Raw genomic sequence first — 17,198 nt, 5'->3', positions numbered from 1 at the left:
GTATGCGTTTTTTACTGTGATAACGAGGGTAAGTATTTTTAGAAAATGTTAAAACATTATAACGTTTTACAAAGTATATAATCCTAATATAGTCAGAAGGAGCACATAAAACTGTTACAAAATAACCACAGTATGTAACAGAATGAAAGACTTTGATGCTTAAAATGTTTAGGAAGAAAGTGGAATACTGGTGTGTATTATTTTAAACTACCAATACCAGCCATATACAGTTTACATAATATGTTTATGTTCCTAAATTCATATCGTTTATGACCTTCAGACGCATTATGCTCCTCCTCTTTTTGTGCTCAGCGACTAAAATTTCTAAATGTCCATATAAATATTCAATACTAAGTGGATTAAAATATGCACAGTAAAGATATTAAACCTATCGGGTTTTTTTCCAGCCAAATCACGTACCACGGTACAACGCGATGAGCTGTGGGTAATTTCGAGTGCTACGGGGTTGTACTATGCATTTTGAATGGCTGCATCTGTAGATACTGAAATGTGGATTGTATTTTACATTTTGTGTAGTTGCTAGCATTGAACTGTGTGTTGGATGCACATAAATTGAAGGAGTGGGCAAACATAGCTGATGCTGATCCACAGAGCCAGCATCTTAAGATGTTTATATTTAGAGGCAATTTGTTTAAATAACTAACTAGGTATAGATACTGATGTTCAAGAGTTTGTTTCCTTAAGCCAGTACTATAAAATAATCCTGAGTGGGTTTCTAACACTGTGTATGGTTCCATCCACACTGTGCCTTTACTTCCATCCATTTTCTAATCTCTTATATCCAGTATAGAGGATTTAGAACCTATCCCAGCAAGCAACGGACACAAGGCAGAATACACCCTGTACATAGCACCAGTCCATCACAGGACAGACAACCAGACACAAACACACACACACAAGGGCCAGTTTTCCCGTAAGCCAATTAACCTACCAATATGTTTTGGACTGTGAGAGGAAATCATATCAGACATATGAAGAAAACCAACGGTACCCAGAGAGCGGCACCCTATTCTACCCTACCCTACTCTCCTGGAGGAGGTCCAGGCATTCTTCCAGGCCATTGCGCCGACTGAGGTGATGTTGGCCCCACCAGTCTCCTTGGAGCAGACCCTGGCTCTGGCTGAGCAGGCTGATGCCGTTGTAGTGTTTCATAGCCGTTCAGGGACGCCAAATATGTAATGTTAGTGGCTCTCTGAAGGCACCAGTTCTGTAGGGTTTGGGCATTTACTGAGACAATTATTAATTGTAGCAGTAAATCACAAAGTTGATTCTTTTGATGGCTTTAGAGTCCAACCATGCGACATAACTCAAACAACGCACACACACAGGTACTAATACACGAGGATACATTTATTAATACATCGAATATGCCTTAAACTAACAGATCTTATCGAGAGGGTTATCAGAATACAAAAGATATATATTCAATCAGTTACGAAGTGTTACACATATCAAGAGGACATACGTTCAGTATATCATTCATCAAGACCGTTTCGTAAAGTGAACTTGGTTACAACTTCTACATTAGATACTCAAAACAAGTACATAACTCTTAGGAATTAAATTGATATCAACTGGTTGGGATAACAATTGAATTCTCGAGCTGTAATGCATTGAAGTTGAATACTCATCCAATCTCTGGGGATTCAGATCTCCTGCGGGCACAAAGAAACACTTGCAGGCTTGTTGCTGTCCAATCCGCGCTCTCTGGCTCCGTGCCAGGCTGTGCTGTGCGGCTTGCGACGGTGCGCTGCTGATGCTCACTGTTGCTAGTTAAGTTTGTGCACAGGAGAAAAGATGACTGTGGGTCCCAGCAAGTCAGGAAGAGGACCGGTTCGTTCCTGATGAAGAGCTAGTTCTGAATAGCGATTCAGCTGTCCACAGTTCCGACCTGTTCACGAGGCCTGCTGCTGGTTACTCTCTGGCAACCTCCACTCTAGACTCTTAGAACAAAGGAAAGTTCTGGCACTCAGACACACTGGCCGTTCCGTGGTTGTCCGGGCTGAGTCTCAGGATGGTCAGGAGGCGCGCTGCAAGAATGTCCTGCCCTTGGGAGCCTTCTGCTCCTGGGCCGTCCTGCCCTGGAATTCTCCTCTGAATTCCCTTTAGAACAGTCCACAGAATCCTCTCCAGAATCTTGCTGAATCTCGTTGAATCTCTCAGGCTGTCTGTGTTGCCTGTTTTTACCTGGAGGAACTTCAGCTCGTTGATTGGCTGAAAGTTCCATGGGCATCAGAGTCCCACGTGGGTTACTCGGCCCTACCAGTCCCTGATTGGTTGATCAAGGTGAGATATGAGTCACTTAGTCCTGACACTTAGTAATGCAGTCCAAGATGTCCAACTGGCACTCCCTAGACAGATAGGCGCCAATGGATGACCATTGATCATGATAGCCAGGCTTAGCTAAGTGCATCCCCCTTTGGGAGCTGTCTTTTATCAAAGGAACCCTAAATCAGCCTGCATGGTTTCTCTGTGGCTGCACCACAGAGATGAACAGAGAAATGAGGCCTAATTTGGGAAAGCTCAGAAACACTTAATTCTGCCTTATTAATAAGCCTCACCACTACACCGTATTCGAGGAGACCGGTGGGCACCAACAGAGGGGTGCTCCCTGCTGGGCAGCGGAGGCTGCGCACAGGGAATCAGATGGGCAGGAGGAGACGGCCAGCATGGTGACACAGGGGGGAGTGATGACGGCAGGTCATCAGCCAACACTGTGGGGAGAGGGGGCACATCGCCCAGGGACTCTGGAGGCCGTCGGGAAATGGGAGCGGGGCGGCCTAAAGGGGGGAAGGCCGCCCTTGAATGACGCTACCCCCACTCCGGAAAGGCAGAAGCAGCACTTCATCCCGTCTGCTGCCGTGGGAAGGGTTGGCCACAGCCGGGGCTTATTTCTTCCCTGCCTCATCGAGGGCACACCCTGCCAGGCCCTCGTCGACACCGGTTTGACCATCACCCTGCTGCGGCCTGGTGTCCTGCCGGGCACCGAGGCAGCAGGACCCCCAGAATGGGAAACCACCAGCCTGCGCCTGAGGACAGTGACGGGGCAGTGCACAGAGGTTTTCGGCAAGTGGGCGCTCACCGTGCAGTTTGGGGCTGCGAGGGTGAAACACCCCTTCTACCTCGCTCCAATTTGCAAGGACTGTATGGTTGCAGCAGGTAGGTGGTTGCCTTGACTTGGGCCGGCGAGAGTTGGTGAGGCAGGGGGAACTAATCCGTCTCGCGGTGGGCGGGACAGGAGGTGTCCGGGGCGCGCGGGCTGACCAGAGCGGGAAGTGGAGGCAGCAGCGGCGGGCATTGTCGGGGCCTATTGGAGCCGAGCGTACCGGAGCTGACTCCAGAATGCAGGGGCCAAGCCCAACGGTGAGATAAGGCATGCTGTGGGGGAGCTGCTGCAGCGTAGCAGCGAGGGCCTCACTCGAGACCAGCAACGGCGGCTGCGGTCTCTCCTTGCCGAGAGCGAGGATCTGTTCGCGGCAAGGGATGAGGACTGCACCAGCAAGGCTCTCACACAGCACGGGATCAACACCGGGGATGCGCGGCCCATTCGCGTTCCGCCCTGGCAGATGGCCTACGTCAAGCGGGCGGCTGTGGAGGAGAAAGTTCGGGAGATGGCTGAAGCGGGAGTGATCGAGCCGTCCACGAGTCCGTGGTCTTCCCCGGTTGTTTTAGTCCGGAAGAAGGACAGCTCGTGGAGGTTTTGTGTAGACCACAAGAAGCTGAACGAGGTCACCCGGAAAGACTCCTATCCACTGCCCTGGATGGATGATGCGCTGGACTACATTTCCGGGTCAACCTGGTTCAGCTCGCTCGATCTCTGCTGCGGTTACTGGCAGGTTCTGCTTGCCCCCGAGGCTCACCCAAAGACGGCCTTCTCCTTTGGCCAAGGGCTCTGGCAGTTCACAGTCATGCCTTTTGGACTGTGTAATGCCCCGACGACGTTTGAGCGGATGATGGAGCAAGTGCTGGCTTCAGTTCCCCAGAGCGAGTGCATGGTGTACAATTTCCTCATGCATGCCTGGGATTTCGAGCAGGTCCTGGCGAACATGCATTTAGTGTTGGCTTGCTTCCGGCGGGCCGGGTTGAGGCTCAACCCCGGAAAATGCGAAAATGGGACCAGCACGAGGAGGCTGCCCGTGGCGAGGGGGAAGTGAGCGCCGCGGCAACATCCCTGAGCGGGCCATTTGGTGGGGGCCTGTCAGACCTGACGCAGCAGCAGGAGGCAGACCCTGACAACGGGCTGGTGCTCCACTGGAAGGCGGCAGGGATCCAGCCCGTGCGGGAGGAGCTTGCCCCACATCCCAAGTCCATGAAGGCGCTCTGCACACTGTGGGAGGCCTTGGAAGTGAGGGACGGGGTGCTGCGCCAGGGGTGGCAGGTGCCCTCCAGCGGCAAGGTAAGTTGCCAGTTTGTGGTTCTCCAAGTGGTGCACGGCCAGCCGGGCGTGGGGCACTTCGGCTCCGCGAAAACCCTGCAGCGACTCCAGGGCCACTTCTATTGTGGTTTATGTCACCGGTACGTGTAACAGTTCTGCCGGATTTGTGCAGTTTGCGTTGCCGAGAAGGATCCTCCTCGGCGCTCAAGGACGCCCCTCCAGCAACATCAAGCGGGGGCGCCCATGGAGGGGTGGGGGTGGATGTGCTGGGCCCATTTCTGTGCACCGAGGTGTGCAGCTGCTTCGTCCTGGTGGCGATGGATTATTTTATGAAGTGGCCCGAGGCCTACGCCCTCCGAGATCAGAGCGCATCCACCATAGCCAATGCCCTGCAGGAGAGGATGTTTGTCGAGTCCCGGGTGTTCATTGTGGTGTGCCAGCACCTGGGGATTTAGAAAACGTGGACCACCTCGCTGCATCCCCAGAGCAACGGGTTGGTGGAGTGTTTTAACCGGACACTCTCCACTCAACTCGCCACAGTGGGACTGGAACCGCCACTTACCCCTCACCCTCTGGGCCTACCGGACTGCTGTGCAGGAGTCCACCGGGTGCACCCCGGCCTTGCTCATGCTAGGCCGGGAACTGCGCACCCCAGTGGATTTAGGATTTGATTCGCCGTCAGGAGGAGTACTGGCACAGCCAGCCGGGCTGGATTACGAGTGGGAACTGCAGCAGTGGATGCTGCGAGTACACAGCTTCGCCCGAAGCCGCCTGACTCAGGTGGGGGTACAGCAGAGGCGCTACAACGATCTGTGCTGCAGGGGGACCGGGGGATCTTGTCTGGGTCTACTAGCTGGCACTATCCATGACACAATTCTTAAGCATAGAATACAGCTTGTTTAGTGTGACCAATACTCTGCAGTAGATCCAGAAAAAAATTAAAACACAATTCGGAAAAGTGTAACTTCCAAAAGTATTGTGTCTCTGTTATAACAGATTTCTCATGGAGCTGAGGACTCATGCTGGATGCCTCTTGGTTCAGCCTTCCAAGCTATTATTCCCAACACACCACTCTGGAAGTGCTCTGACATTGAGCTCTCTATGAGGATCAGTTCATTTTGTATTTGACTGATCCTGACATTTAGCTTATGAGAGCTTGCATCGTTCACCTTGGGGTGCTTCCAGACATTCAGTGCTTTTTTTCTACGTCACTCCACTCTGATGAGCCTTTGGCTGCTTCCAGCAATCTCTGGCTGAGCCTTCTCTTTCATTTCTGAAATTACCTGAAAAGCCACAAACTCACACACTTGGGTTCTGGCCAATAGCCCTCCACAGTCATCTGCTGCACACAGCAGCATTATAGCCCCTGATCTCACTGTTCAGCCTGTACTCCTCCACTGCTGTCTGCAGTACCTTGCTGTGTCATAACAGTCTCAATACAGGTGTACAGTGTGGAATATGACTTATTAATAACAAATTAACATTTCATTTCATTCCACATTGCATTAGAACTTACCTCTTTTAAAAGTGCTGTACAGTCTGTAACTTTTTGAAATCCTGCAAAGAAATTAAACATTTCAATTTAGAATATTTTTTATAGGTTTTAGTTTTATTTTTGCATTCTTCATTTCTGTTGTTTTCTTGAAAATAATTTAATGCTTGCGCCCATAAGTACTGTTTCAAGTTCCTGTATCACCACGGACGTTGTTCAATCACCGAATCAATTATACAAACTGCCCATTTCCATGGCAAAATTGTCAGAAGGGTTGTCAACACCACTTGAAGTACTTACTATTGTTCTCAGACAGGTAATTAATTCCACTCTACACTGCACTGCTGCCTACCATCAGCTCTCCCCAGTTTTTCAGCTGTCTTCTCATCAGGGTGCATCAGGATCCTAAGCTGCTGTAGGTTCATTCAGCAGTCAATTACAAACTGTGGCTATGTTTTTTTTAAATACCTTTTCCATTTAATCAGAGCTAGATTCATTCTACATATTGTATTTACTTGAACTTTGATTACAAAGCATTTTCTTTTTCAATATCAGAGTTGAATATTTATATTAAAAGCAGTAAATAATATTTAAAATTCTGTTTTGTAGGTTTTAACAACAAAGCACATAAATCACATATTCCATGTGCCATCATATGATTATAATATATATGCTCTTGATGATGATCATAAACATTTTAAATAGGATCAGATTTTATTATTATTTATCAGATTATCAATTAAAATTGGCAGAGGTGCAAAGAAGCTTAAATAATAGTGGCTTGTGTTTTGTTTAGTTTTGTTTTTATTTCTATGGTAATAACAAAAGATCCACACCTTTTTAAATGAAATTCTAAAACTAAGATAAAATAAAATGTTCCTCTACTCCTGTAGACAGCACTGACACATGGTTCCTAATGCCTCAGACTACTGTATATACTCATTGAGCTTTATGAACACAATCACATCAAGTCACATTTTCTCCATCCATCAGCATTTTTCAGTCCTCACCTGAGCAGTGTCCTGTGGAATTTCCCCTGTTGCTGAACCCTAGGTGACAGTCACACCTGTAGCTGCCATCTGTGTTCCTACAGGTGGCATTGCTGCCACAGATTCCTTGATCCTCTTCACACTCATTAACATCTACAACAGATACAGATAATCTTTTAACCACTGTGGGCTATGATCCATTTATCTGCTTAGTACATGTTGTTTACTGTACATACCAGCTAAAAAGCAAAATTGTACTATTGCAATTTTACAGGATAATTTTCTATTTTGTCTGTCAGTATCATCCAATACAATGGCAAGAACTCAAAATTTACCTTTTCAAATTATTATAGTTTATATATAGATATTGTATATCAATTTAAATTGGGATTACCAGTTATGTGTTTTTATATCTCAATGTACAATTACAGTAGACACATGCAGAGAGAATAAGGTAGTGTTAACAGACTGGACAGACCTGCCTACTTTCAGGCAGTTTTTAATTTTATGTCTCTCAGGTTATGAAGCAACATAAAAGAGGGTGCTGATGAAACTCCTGGTTAATCCTGTGGAATTTTGACTATCTCTGAAATACAGATGCAGCCATTCAAAGTGAGCGGTACAGACACGTACCGCAGGTAATTGGCTGCGGTGTCGCGTATCATGACGTAAGATGACGCGGGGTACCACGGTGCGTGATTGGTTGACCGACAGGGGCACTCGTGGTCCGTTGGTCTGTCGTAGAAAACGTCTTTACTGTGCCCGTTGTAGATATTGAATTTTACCACTGAAGGGAAATCTTAGTAGCTGAGCATAAAAAGAATAGGAGCATACTGTAACGCGTGTGAAGGCCATAAACGATATTAATTTTGGAACATAAACATACAGTATATAGCTGGTCTTGGTACTTTAAAGAAAAAAATACACACCAGTATTCCATTTCTCCCTAAACATTGTAAGCTTCGAAGTCTTTAACTAACGTGATACCGGAGTCAACAAGCATACTTTTAGAATTTGATTAAAAGGGAATATAATATGGAATCGCGTATCTAAAGAATTTAATAACGGTATGATTATATTCGTGTGCTGCGACAGGGCTGTGTAGGGCTGTTTCGCCTGCCTGTTCATGCGAGCTGCCTTGTAGCCTACTGGTCTAGGTGCGTGACTACCAACTAGCAGGTTGTTCGAATCCAGCTGGTGCTGGACTTTTCTTTTAACAAACATTTCTTCGAAAAAATAGAATAGCGATATTATGGACAATCAATTTACTTTTATATTTCAAAATATCGCAACATGATCGATATTTGCGATATTTTGAACATATCTTCCCTTCTGACAGCGGTTCCTGCTTCTATTGTGTGTGTGTGTGCAACAGAGTAAATTTTTATAGAGAAATGGAGGCTGGACAGTATGTGTTACAATATAAACATTTATATTGATTTAAATCGTGTTCTGATTTAAATCGCAAACGCGTGTTTAATTATGTGTTTTTTAATCATAATCAGGCTAATGCATTTATACATTTTCTGTATGAACCAGCTTAGAGGTTCATACAGAAAGACAGCTTGTGTTTAAATTGAGTGTAAGGTAATTTATGCTTCTAAAGTCATGGTCAGCATTTATTATTGTACTGTGCTGTAAACTTTTTCTGTGCCTAGTCACATTATTTTATAGTGTTTTTATTGCGTTATTAAATCCGGTGGCGCTGTATGTTAGTTTCCTGACTCCCATGTCACATGGTCTGTGATTGAATCCCATGGAACTATGACTTTATTTTTTAACAAACATTTCTTTGAAAAAATGAAATGTTTCCCTTGGTCAGAGATTAAATAAAACCTCACTCGCACCAAACAAATTTATATTTCTAAATATCACGACATGATCGAATTTAAGTCTTTTTAATAACAATGAATAGTCACCTATGCGTTACAAAATATACATTTATATTGATTTGAATCGCGTTTTGATTTAAATCATAAACGCGTGTTTAAATATATGTGTTTAAAGGCGATATACTGTATAAAAGCGCTGATTCCTATGGAGTGTGTCCCACCGGGGATTCAAAAAAATTATTTTAAATAGGCTGATAAAGCTTAGACTACTGTAACTGTATTCTAGCCTGTATTACAACAGAACATTGGACAATGCAACGTAAATTGCAAAAATGCACTTGGAATCTGTCCAAGCCCTCCTACAAAAATTATTTAAACTGCGACACTGATCATTCATCTCTAAATAAACTTTATTTTATATAGCGTTTTAAGCGAATAGGTAATTCGATTGCTCATAAACCTTATCGCTTTTTCTACATAAACACAGCGTGATTGCTCTCTGAAACTGCTTTTCCTTTATTTTTAAAGTAGGCTCAGATTTCAACTATAGATCGTATTATTATAAACTTTCTTGGAAAAATGTATTTTATGTAAACCATGTTTGCTATTAATTCATTTAGGGCTAAAATACATACATTGTCTTCCAATCGAGTCGAGTTGACATTGGAAGCCTGCCACACCCGGACTGTTAAACCAATGCATTAGCACGTCAAAGCCCATTGAGGGTATTGAGCCAGTATTGGCTTTAGTATTCCCCCCCTCTCCCCTCAATTCAATTCAATTCAAGGTGTTTTATTTGCATGACAGATGGGTACAAGCAGTGTTGGGTATGTACAGATGCAGCCATTCAAAGTGAGCGGTACAGACACGTACCGCAGGTATGATGACACGGGGTACCGCGGTGCGTGATTGGTTGACCGACAGGGGCACTCGTGGTCCGTTGGTCTGTCGTAGAAAGACTTACTGTAAACGTCTTTACTGTGCCCGTTGTAGATATTGAATTTTACCACTGAAGGGAAATCTTAGTAGCTGAGCATAAAAAGAAGAGGAGCATACTGTAACGCGTGTGAAGGCCATAAACGATATTAATTTTGGAACATAAACATACAGTATATAGCTGGTCTTGGTACTTTAAAGAAAAAAATACACACCAGTATTCCATTTCTCCCTAAACATTGTAAGCTTCGAAGTCTTTAACTAACGTGATACCGGAGTCAACAAGCATACTTTTAGAATTTGATTAAAAGGGAATATAATATGGAATCGCGTATCTAAAGAATTTAATAACGGTATGATTATATCCGTGTACTGCGGCAGGGCTGTGTAGGGCTGTTTCGCCTGCCTGATCATGCGAGCTGTCTTGTAGCCTACTGGTCTAGGTGCGTGACTACCAGCTAGCAGGTTGTGTGTTCGAATCCAGCTGGTGCTGGACTTTTATTTTAACAAACATTTCTTCGAAAAAATAGGTAAGCGAGATTATGGACAATCAATTGACTTTTATATTTCAAAATATCGCAACATGATCGATATTTGCGATATTTTGAACATATCTTCCCTTCTGACAGCGGTTCCTGCTTCTATTGTGTGTGTGTGTGCAACAGTAAATTTTTATAGAGAAATGGAGGCTGGACAGTATGCGTTACAATATAAACATTTATATTGATTTAAATCGTGTTCTGATTTAAATCGCAAACGCGTGTTTAATTATGTGTTTTTAATCATAATCAGGCTAATGCATTTCTACATTTTCTGTATGAACCAGCTTAGAGGTTCATACAGAAAGACAGCTTGTGTTTAAATTGAGAGTAAGGTAATTTATGCTTCTAAAGTCATGGTCAGTATTATTGTACTGTGCTGTACTGTGTCACATTATTTTATAGCGTTTTTATTGCGTTATTAAATCCGGTGGCGCTGTGTTAGTTTCCTGACTCACATTATTTAAACTACGACACTGATCATTCATCTCTAAATAAACTTTATTTTATATAGCGTTTTAAGCGAATAGGTAATTAGATTGCTCATAAACCTAATCGCTTGTTCTACATAAACACAGCGTGATTGCTCTCTGAAAATGCTTTTCCTTTATTTTTAAAGTAGGCTCAGATTTCAACTATAGATCGTATTATTATAAACTTTCTTGGAAAAATGTATTTTATGTAAACCATGTTTGCTATTAATTCATTTAGGGCTAAAATACGTTCATTGTCTTCCAATCGAGTCGAGTTGACATTGGAAGCCTGCCACACCCGGACTGTTAAACCAACGCATTAGCACGTCAAAGCCCATTGAGCCAGTATTGGCTTTAGTATCCCTCCCTTCTCCCCTCAATTCAATTCAATTCAAGGTGTTTTATTTGCATGACAGATGGGTACAAGCAGTGTTGGGTATGTATATTGTAACGCTTACGGCAGACAGGCACTGTGTAGGAGCCGACGCACCAGAGCAGCGCCTGCATTTATAACTTAGTTTTTAAAATTAGTCAAGCAATACGAAGCATCTCCTTTTACTTAGTGCCTGAGCATACTGCAACGCGTGTGAAGCCCATAAACGATATTAATTTTGGAACTTAAACATACAGTATATGGCTGGTCTCGGTACTTTAAAGAAAACATACACACCAGTATTCCATTTCTCCCTAAACATTTTAAGCATCGAAGTCTTTAACTAACGCGATACCGGAGTCAACAAGCATACTTTTAGAGTTTGATTAAAAGGGAATATAATATGGAATCGCGTATCTCCAGAATTTAAAGACCAGACAATCGCAAACTCGTTTTCAATAAAATTATTTTATTCATTCAGCAGTTTGTGAGAGGGACATCCAGCAGGGAGAGACACACACATCGGTTTTCATTGACAACATTGTTTTTTTTTCAATTCCTCTTGTCTAACAGGAATGTTTTGTTTGTGGACAGACTGTTAAACAAGAGGAAAAGACCGCCTCCTCCTACGAAGCATTTCGTTGATCCGATCACGAATTCTTTTCCAGTCGTACGCAGCAAGGGTTGAGAATCTCCGATTCACCATCGTACTAATGGTTTCCCGGAGATTGCAAGGCAAGGCACTTTTGCCTCTGGACCCATCGAAATTTACAGACGTGGTCCACCCCCAGTAAATTTCAAAAGTCACAAGATTTCGAAACACGATTATCGAAATTATCGAACGTGAGACTGTCTTTCTCTGACTTACATTCCCGAATGTCCCCCGCCCCGGTCAACAATCCTAGGAAGAACACGAAACAGCCTGTTAATAAAATTGTTACAATTTTGTTCGGTCAGTTCTTCCTCCCAGAATTTATAGATCGCATCGATCAGTTCCTGCTTTGTGACGGGCTTAGCGGTTTTCCGAATGTAGTCTTTCAACGAATGCCAAACCATTTCTATCGGATTTAGATCTGGGGATTCGGCTGGAGTTTTCACCCAGTTCACTCCTTCTGCTATAAGCCTCGCCCTTGCTGCTGTGTGTTTCGGATCGTTGTCTTGAAAGAGACGGTGCCTTGATCCAAATTGCTCCCTGATATATGGGGAAGCATGCTGTGTGACCACGACTTCCTCGAAGAATACACGGTCCATAATTCCTTCGAAAATAAGAAGTGGTCCCGGGCCTCTTCTAGATATACCCCCCCAGACGTGAACCTTCAGTGGATGCTTGGGCTTTGGCTTGTCCACATGTCTCCCCTTTTTGCAAAATGCCATTGTTGAAAACTGTTCCAGAGCCACTGTTGTTTCGTCGGTAAAAAGTACATCCTGAAATGCCTCCCCCTGTTCAATCCATTGGAGCGCTTGCTTGAGTCTTTCCTCTTTGTTTTTTAGCCTTATCATGGGGCATGTGTTGGTTTTTCTGTATCTCCATCCAAGCCTCCTGCGTACTCTTCTTATCGATGTCGGGCTTATATTCGCACCGAGGTCAGCCCATAGCCGTCTTTGGACTTGCATCGCCGGTAGCTCATCATTTTCATCGGTCAGTTTGTCGATAGCTCGCACAATAGGACTTGAAAAAAAAAAGAGATCAGCAGTTAGTTTTAAAAATAATGTGCGTAGTTGTATTTTCATGCAAGAAAGGTATTTTTAGAAATTTATTTACCTTTGAATCGTCCTCGGTTTAGATTCTCTTTGCCTCCTCTCCCCTTTATAATGCCGTCTCACTGTGCTTTCAGAAACGAAGATGTCCATCGAAGCCAACTGCTGTACAATGTCCCGTGTTGACTTCCCATTTCTTTTCATCTTCATTATTTGGTGTGAGAGAGTCTTCGTGATTTTGGTCATTGTCCGTCCCCTTACCAAAGCGTCCGTCCCCTTACAGATAAAACTTACATCATACCGATGAGCTAATGCCAGGGAAAGACACTCCTATTTTATTTAAAACACAATACGCCAGGAAATGTGTCTGATGCATTAGCAAGTTAAAACAATTGGGTCGAAAACCTGGGCGTAACACCATTTCCTTTTTCTGATCACTCGCTTTCTGGATACACATCTCACCTGTCCTGTTCTTTGTTTTCCTGGTTTGCTGATTATGCCTGCTGCGGTCCACTCCTACCCTCACACCTAAAGAAAACTATTTTAAATTTCTTGGCGCAGTTCATTAACCCTTGTATGTGCTGTCCGCGCCCAAAATGCAATTTAAAAAAAGTCAAAAACCGTGCTCAAATGCAATTTTCAAAGTGCAATGAAATACAATATTGTTGTTGCTGCTGTTCTGGTTGTTTTTATCCCGTAAAGCGTTTTGAGAAGCCACCTTTAAAGGCGATATATGTTGTAGAACCGCTGATTCTTATGGAATGTGTTCCGCAGGAGATTCAAATTTTTATTAATTTTTTAATCGCGTATCTAAGGAAATCTCAGTATAACTTTGTTCATGAACAAACAGTGGCATGTTACATTGTCATTGTTTTTTTTAACAAGGCTCGCCAGCTAATGTGAATCGAAACCTGTCTTGCTAGCTTTTAAAGTCGTGCATGTGTAAACGACAATTGAAAAAGAGAAAAAAAGACCTGACTGACAAGATTTAATTAATGCAGATCAGTAAATCAAGGGACAAAACAACTATTGCGCCCGGGTCCTCAATGCGCTTTGACGTGCTAATGCGTTGGTTTAACAGTCCGGGTGTGGCAAGCCCCCAATGTCTCCCGACTTCGGCAAAAGGCACCCGCCTTTCATTGGAAGACAATGAACACACTCTAGCCGTACATGTGAATATAGCATAAAAGACACCAAGGGATTGGGTGAGCTCCCATCACAAAAAAAAAAACTGCGAACCTGCACTACAGCGACCATAGTACCATATGGAGACCAAGGCCTTTTACGGGAAGAGACGGGGTGCTTCTGCCGCCCCAGCTTCCAAAGAGCGAAGGGTAAGCAAATACAGCAGACTTCATCTGAAATACGCGATTACAGCGCATATTACAAGGTATTATTGCCGTTTTGAATTTTAAATTCAATTATTTCTTCGTAGCCTGTTCTTCAAGAAAACACCGCACGGGCGAAACGATCTACCACCAGGACAGTAAAAAAGAAAGCGGTAAGACGGAAAAAAAGAAAAGTTTATTTTGACTTCTGTTCCGCGACTGATGAATACTACTGTGTGACTTTATTTCTTACATGAATTATGTTATTTTGCCACAGGCTGTGGGTCTCTGCTCTCGGCCACTGGCCAGGGTGCCAACCTGTAGAAGCAGCACCTGTATGGAGACATTTCGGCAGCAGCGGGAGCAGTACGATGCATTACTGGGGAGGATTGGGAGGCTAGAGACACTCCTGAAAATGCAGAGGAAGGAGACAGTATGTTCCAGCAGTCAAACAGTTGAGCAGCTGTCTCCCGAAAAGTGCCTCTCCCCGCCGCGCAGGTTGCAATGCCTGGCGGAAGCTCTGCCCCCCGCAGAGCACACACCGCCTCAGGACACTCCATCCCGGCCTCTCAGTTCACCACCGCGCAGGAATCTGTTGATGCTGTCCCCGCCGGCTATCTCCCCCCAGGAAGCACAGCGGAATTCACAGATGCCAGTGGGACGAATAATTCTCCCAGATGTCCAACTGCTACCCATCACCCAGGAGATGGAGGGGGGGTTGTACTTGCAGTGCATCGGCATAGACGGGAAAGCAAGAGCCGACCGCTACGCCGCCCTCGTGTTTCGAAATCTTGTGACTTTTGAAATTTACTGGGGGTGGACCACGTCTGTAAATTTCGATGGGTCCAGAGGCAAAAGTGCCTTGCCTTGCAATCTCCGGGAAACCATTAGTACGATGGTGAATCGGAGATTCTCAACCCTTGCTGCGTACGACTGGAAAAGAATTCGTGATCGGATCAACGAAATGCTTCGTAGGAGGAGGCGGTCTTTTCCTCTTGTCTAACAGTCTGTCCACAAACAAAACATTCATATTAGACAAGAGGAATTGAAAAAAAAACAATGTTGTCAATGAAAACCGGTGTGTGTGTCTCTCCCTGCTGGATGTCCCTCTCACAAACTGCTGAATGAATAAAATAATTTTATTGAAAACGAGTTTGCGATTGTCTGGTCTTAAAATTCTGGAGATACGCGATTCCATATTATATTCCCTTTTAATCAAATTCTAAAAGTATGCTTGTTGACTCCGGTATCGCGTTAGTTAAAGACTTCGATGCTTAAAATGTTTAGGGAGTAATGGAATACTGGTGTGTATGTTTTCTTTAAAGTACCGAGACCAGCCATATACTGTATGTTTAAGTTCCAAAATTAATATCGTTTATGGGCTTCACACGCGTTGCAGTATGCTCAGGCACTAAGTAAAAGGAGATGCTTCGTATTGCTTGACTAATTTTAAAAACTAAGTTATAAATATAAAAATTGCAGGCGCTGCTCTAGTGCGTCGGCTCCTACACAGTGCCTGTCTGCCGTAAGCGTTACAATATACATACAGTACCCAACACTGCTTGTACCCATCTGTCATGCAAATAAAACACCTTGAATTGAATTGAATTGAGGGGAGAAGGGGGGGATACTAAAGCCAATACTGGCTCAATGGGCTTTGACGTGCTAATGCGTTGGTTTAACGGTCCGGGTGTGGCAGGCTTCCAATGTCAACTCGACTCGATTAGAAGACAATGAACGTATTTTAGCCCTAAATGAATTAATAGCAAACATGGTTTACATAAAATACATTTTTCCAAGAAAGTTTATAATAATACGATCTATAGTTGAAATCTGAGCCTACTTTAAAAATAAAGGAAAAGCATTTTTCAGAGAGCAATCACGCTGTGTTAATGTAGAAAAAGTGATTAGGTTTATGAGCAATCTAATTACCTATTCGCTTAAAACGCTATATAAAATAAAGTTTATTTAGAGATGAATGATCAGTGTCGCAGTTTAAATAATGTGAGTCAGGAAACTAACACAGCGCCACCGGATTTAATAACGCAATAAAAATGCTATAAAATAATGTGACACAGTACAGCACAGTACAACAATACTGACCATGACTTTAGAAGCATAAATTACCTTACACTCAATTTAAACACAAGCTGTCTTTCTGTATGAACCTCTAAGCTGGTTCATACAGAAAATGTAGAAATGCATTAGCCTGATCATGATTAAAAAACACATAATTAAACACGCGTTTGCGATTTAAATCAGAACACGATTTAAATCAATATAAATGTTTATATTGTAACGCATACTGTCCAGCCTCCATTTCTCTATAAAAATTTACTGTTGCACACACACACACAATAGAAGCAGGAACCGCTGTCAGAAGGGAAGATATATTCAAAATATCGCAAATATCGATCATGTTGCGATATTTTGAAATATAAAAGTCAATTGATTGTCCATAATATCGCTTACCTATTTTTTCGAAGAAATGTTTATTAAAATAAAAGTCCAGCACCAGCTGGATTCGAACACACAACCTGCCAGTTGGTAGTCACGCACCTAGACCAGTAGGCTACAAGACAGCTCGCATGATCAGGCAGGCGAAACAGCCCTACACAGACCTGCCGCAGTACACGGATATAATCATACCGTTATTAAATTCTTTAGATACGCGATTCCATATTATATTCCCTTTTAATCAAATTCTAAAAGTATGCTTGTTGACTCCGGTATCACGTTAGTTAAAGACTTCGAAGCTTACAATGTTTAGGGAGAAATGGAATACCGGTGTGTATTTTTCCTTGTGATATTTTAAGCTCTAGTTGAATGATAGGTGTCGCATTTTAAATCATTTTCGTAGCTAGAAATTATGAAACGCCCTGTTAAAAGCAAGGAAGTTTTTATGCCCCGTTGAAGTAAAACAAAATGCCTGACAAAGTATGGCTTGGACAGATTCCAAGTGCTTGTACAAATGTGCTAAAGAAATTATACTTTGAGTATACAGCTTGTCCAAAGTCATCCATTATTAATACTATTAGTAATATCTTCAGTAAAGGCTTTGATGCATAAATATTTCTGATAAAGGTAGGTTGTGTACTTCTGTCCAACTGAGCAATCTTGCTTTCATAATATATACCAACAT

General features: G+C 43.3%; 1 protein-coding gene across 5 annotated transcripts in view; it reads right to left on the bottom strand.

Moving 5' to 3' along the window:
• LOC148650222 (adhesion G protein-coupled receptor E3-like) overlaps nucleotides 1-17,198 on the bottom strand; it is a 96,671-nt gene that overhangs the window by 34,794 nt on the left and 44,679 nt on the right. For all 5 annotated transcript variants that reach the window (XR_015926060.1, XM_088603798.1, XM_088603796.1 and 2 more), the window contains 2 exons: nucleotides 6,899-7,030; nucleotides 5,913-5,953 (listed from right to left, as the gene is read on the bottom strand). Coding sequence is in view for 4 of the 5 variants with exons in the window: in XM_088603798.1 (XP_088459924.1) it covers nucleotides 5,913-5,953; nucleotides 6,899-7,030 (173 nt within the window). In the remaining variant the exon portion in view is untranslated. The remainder of the gene's footprint in view (nucleotides 1-5,912; nucleotides 5,954-6,898; nucleotides 7,031-17,198) is intronic.

Source organism: Lepisosteus platostomus, chromosome 13 (assembly GCF_059453375.1).
Source record: "Lepisosteus platostomus isolate fLepPlt1 chromosome 13, fLepPlt1.hap1, whole genome shotgun sequence".
In the NCBI taxonomy this organism is placed as follows: domain Eukaryota; kingdom Metazoa; phylum Chordata; class Actinopteri; order Semionotiformes; family Lepisosteidae; genus Lepisosteus; species Lepisosteus platostomus.
The sequence above is the reverse complement of the archived record's forward strand: the minus strand, read 5'-3'. Positions and strand labels throughout refer to the sequence as shown.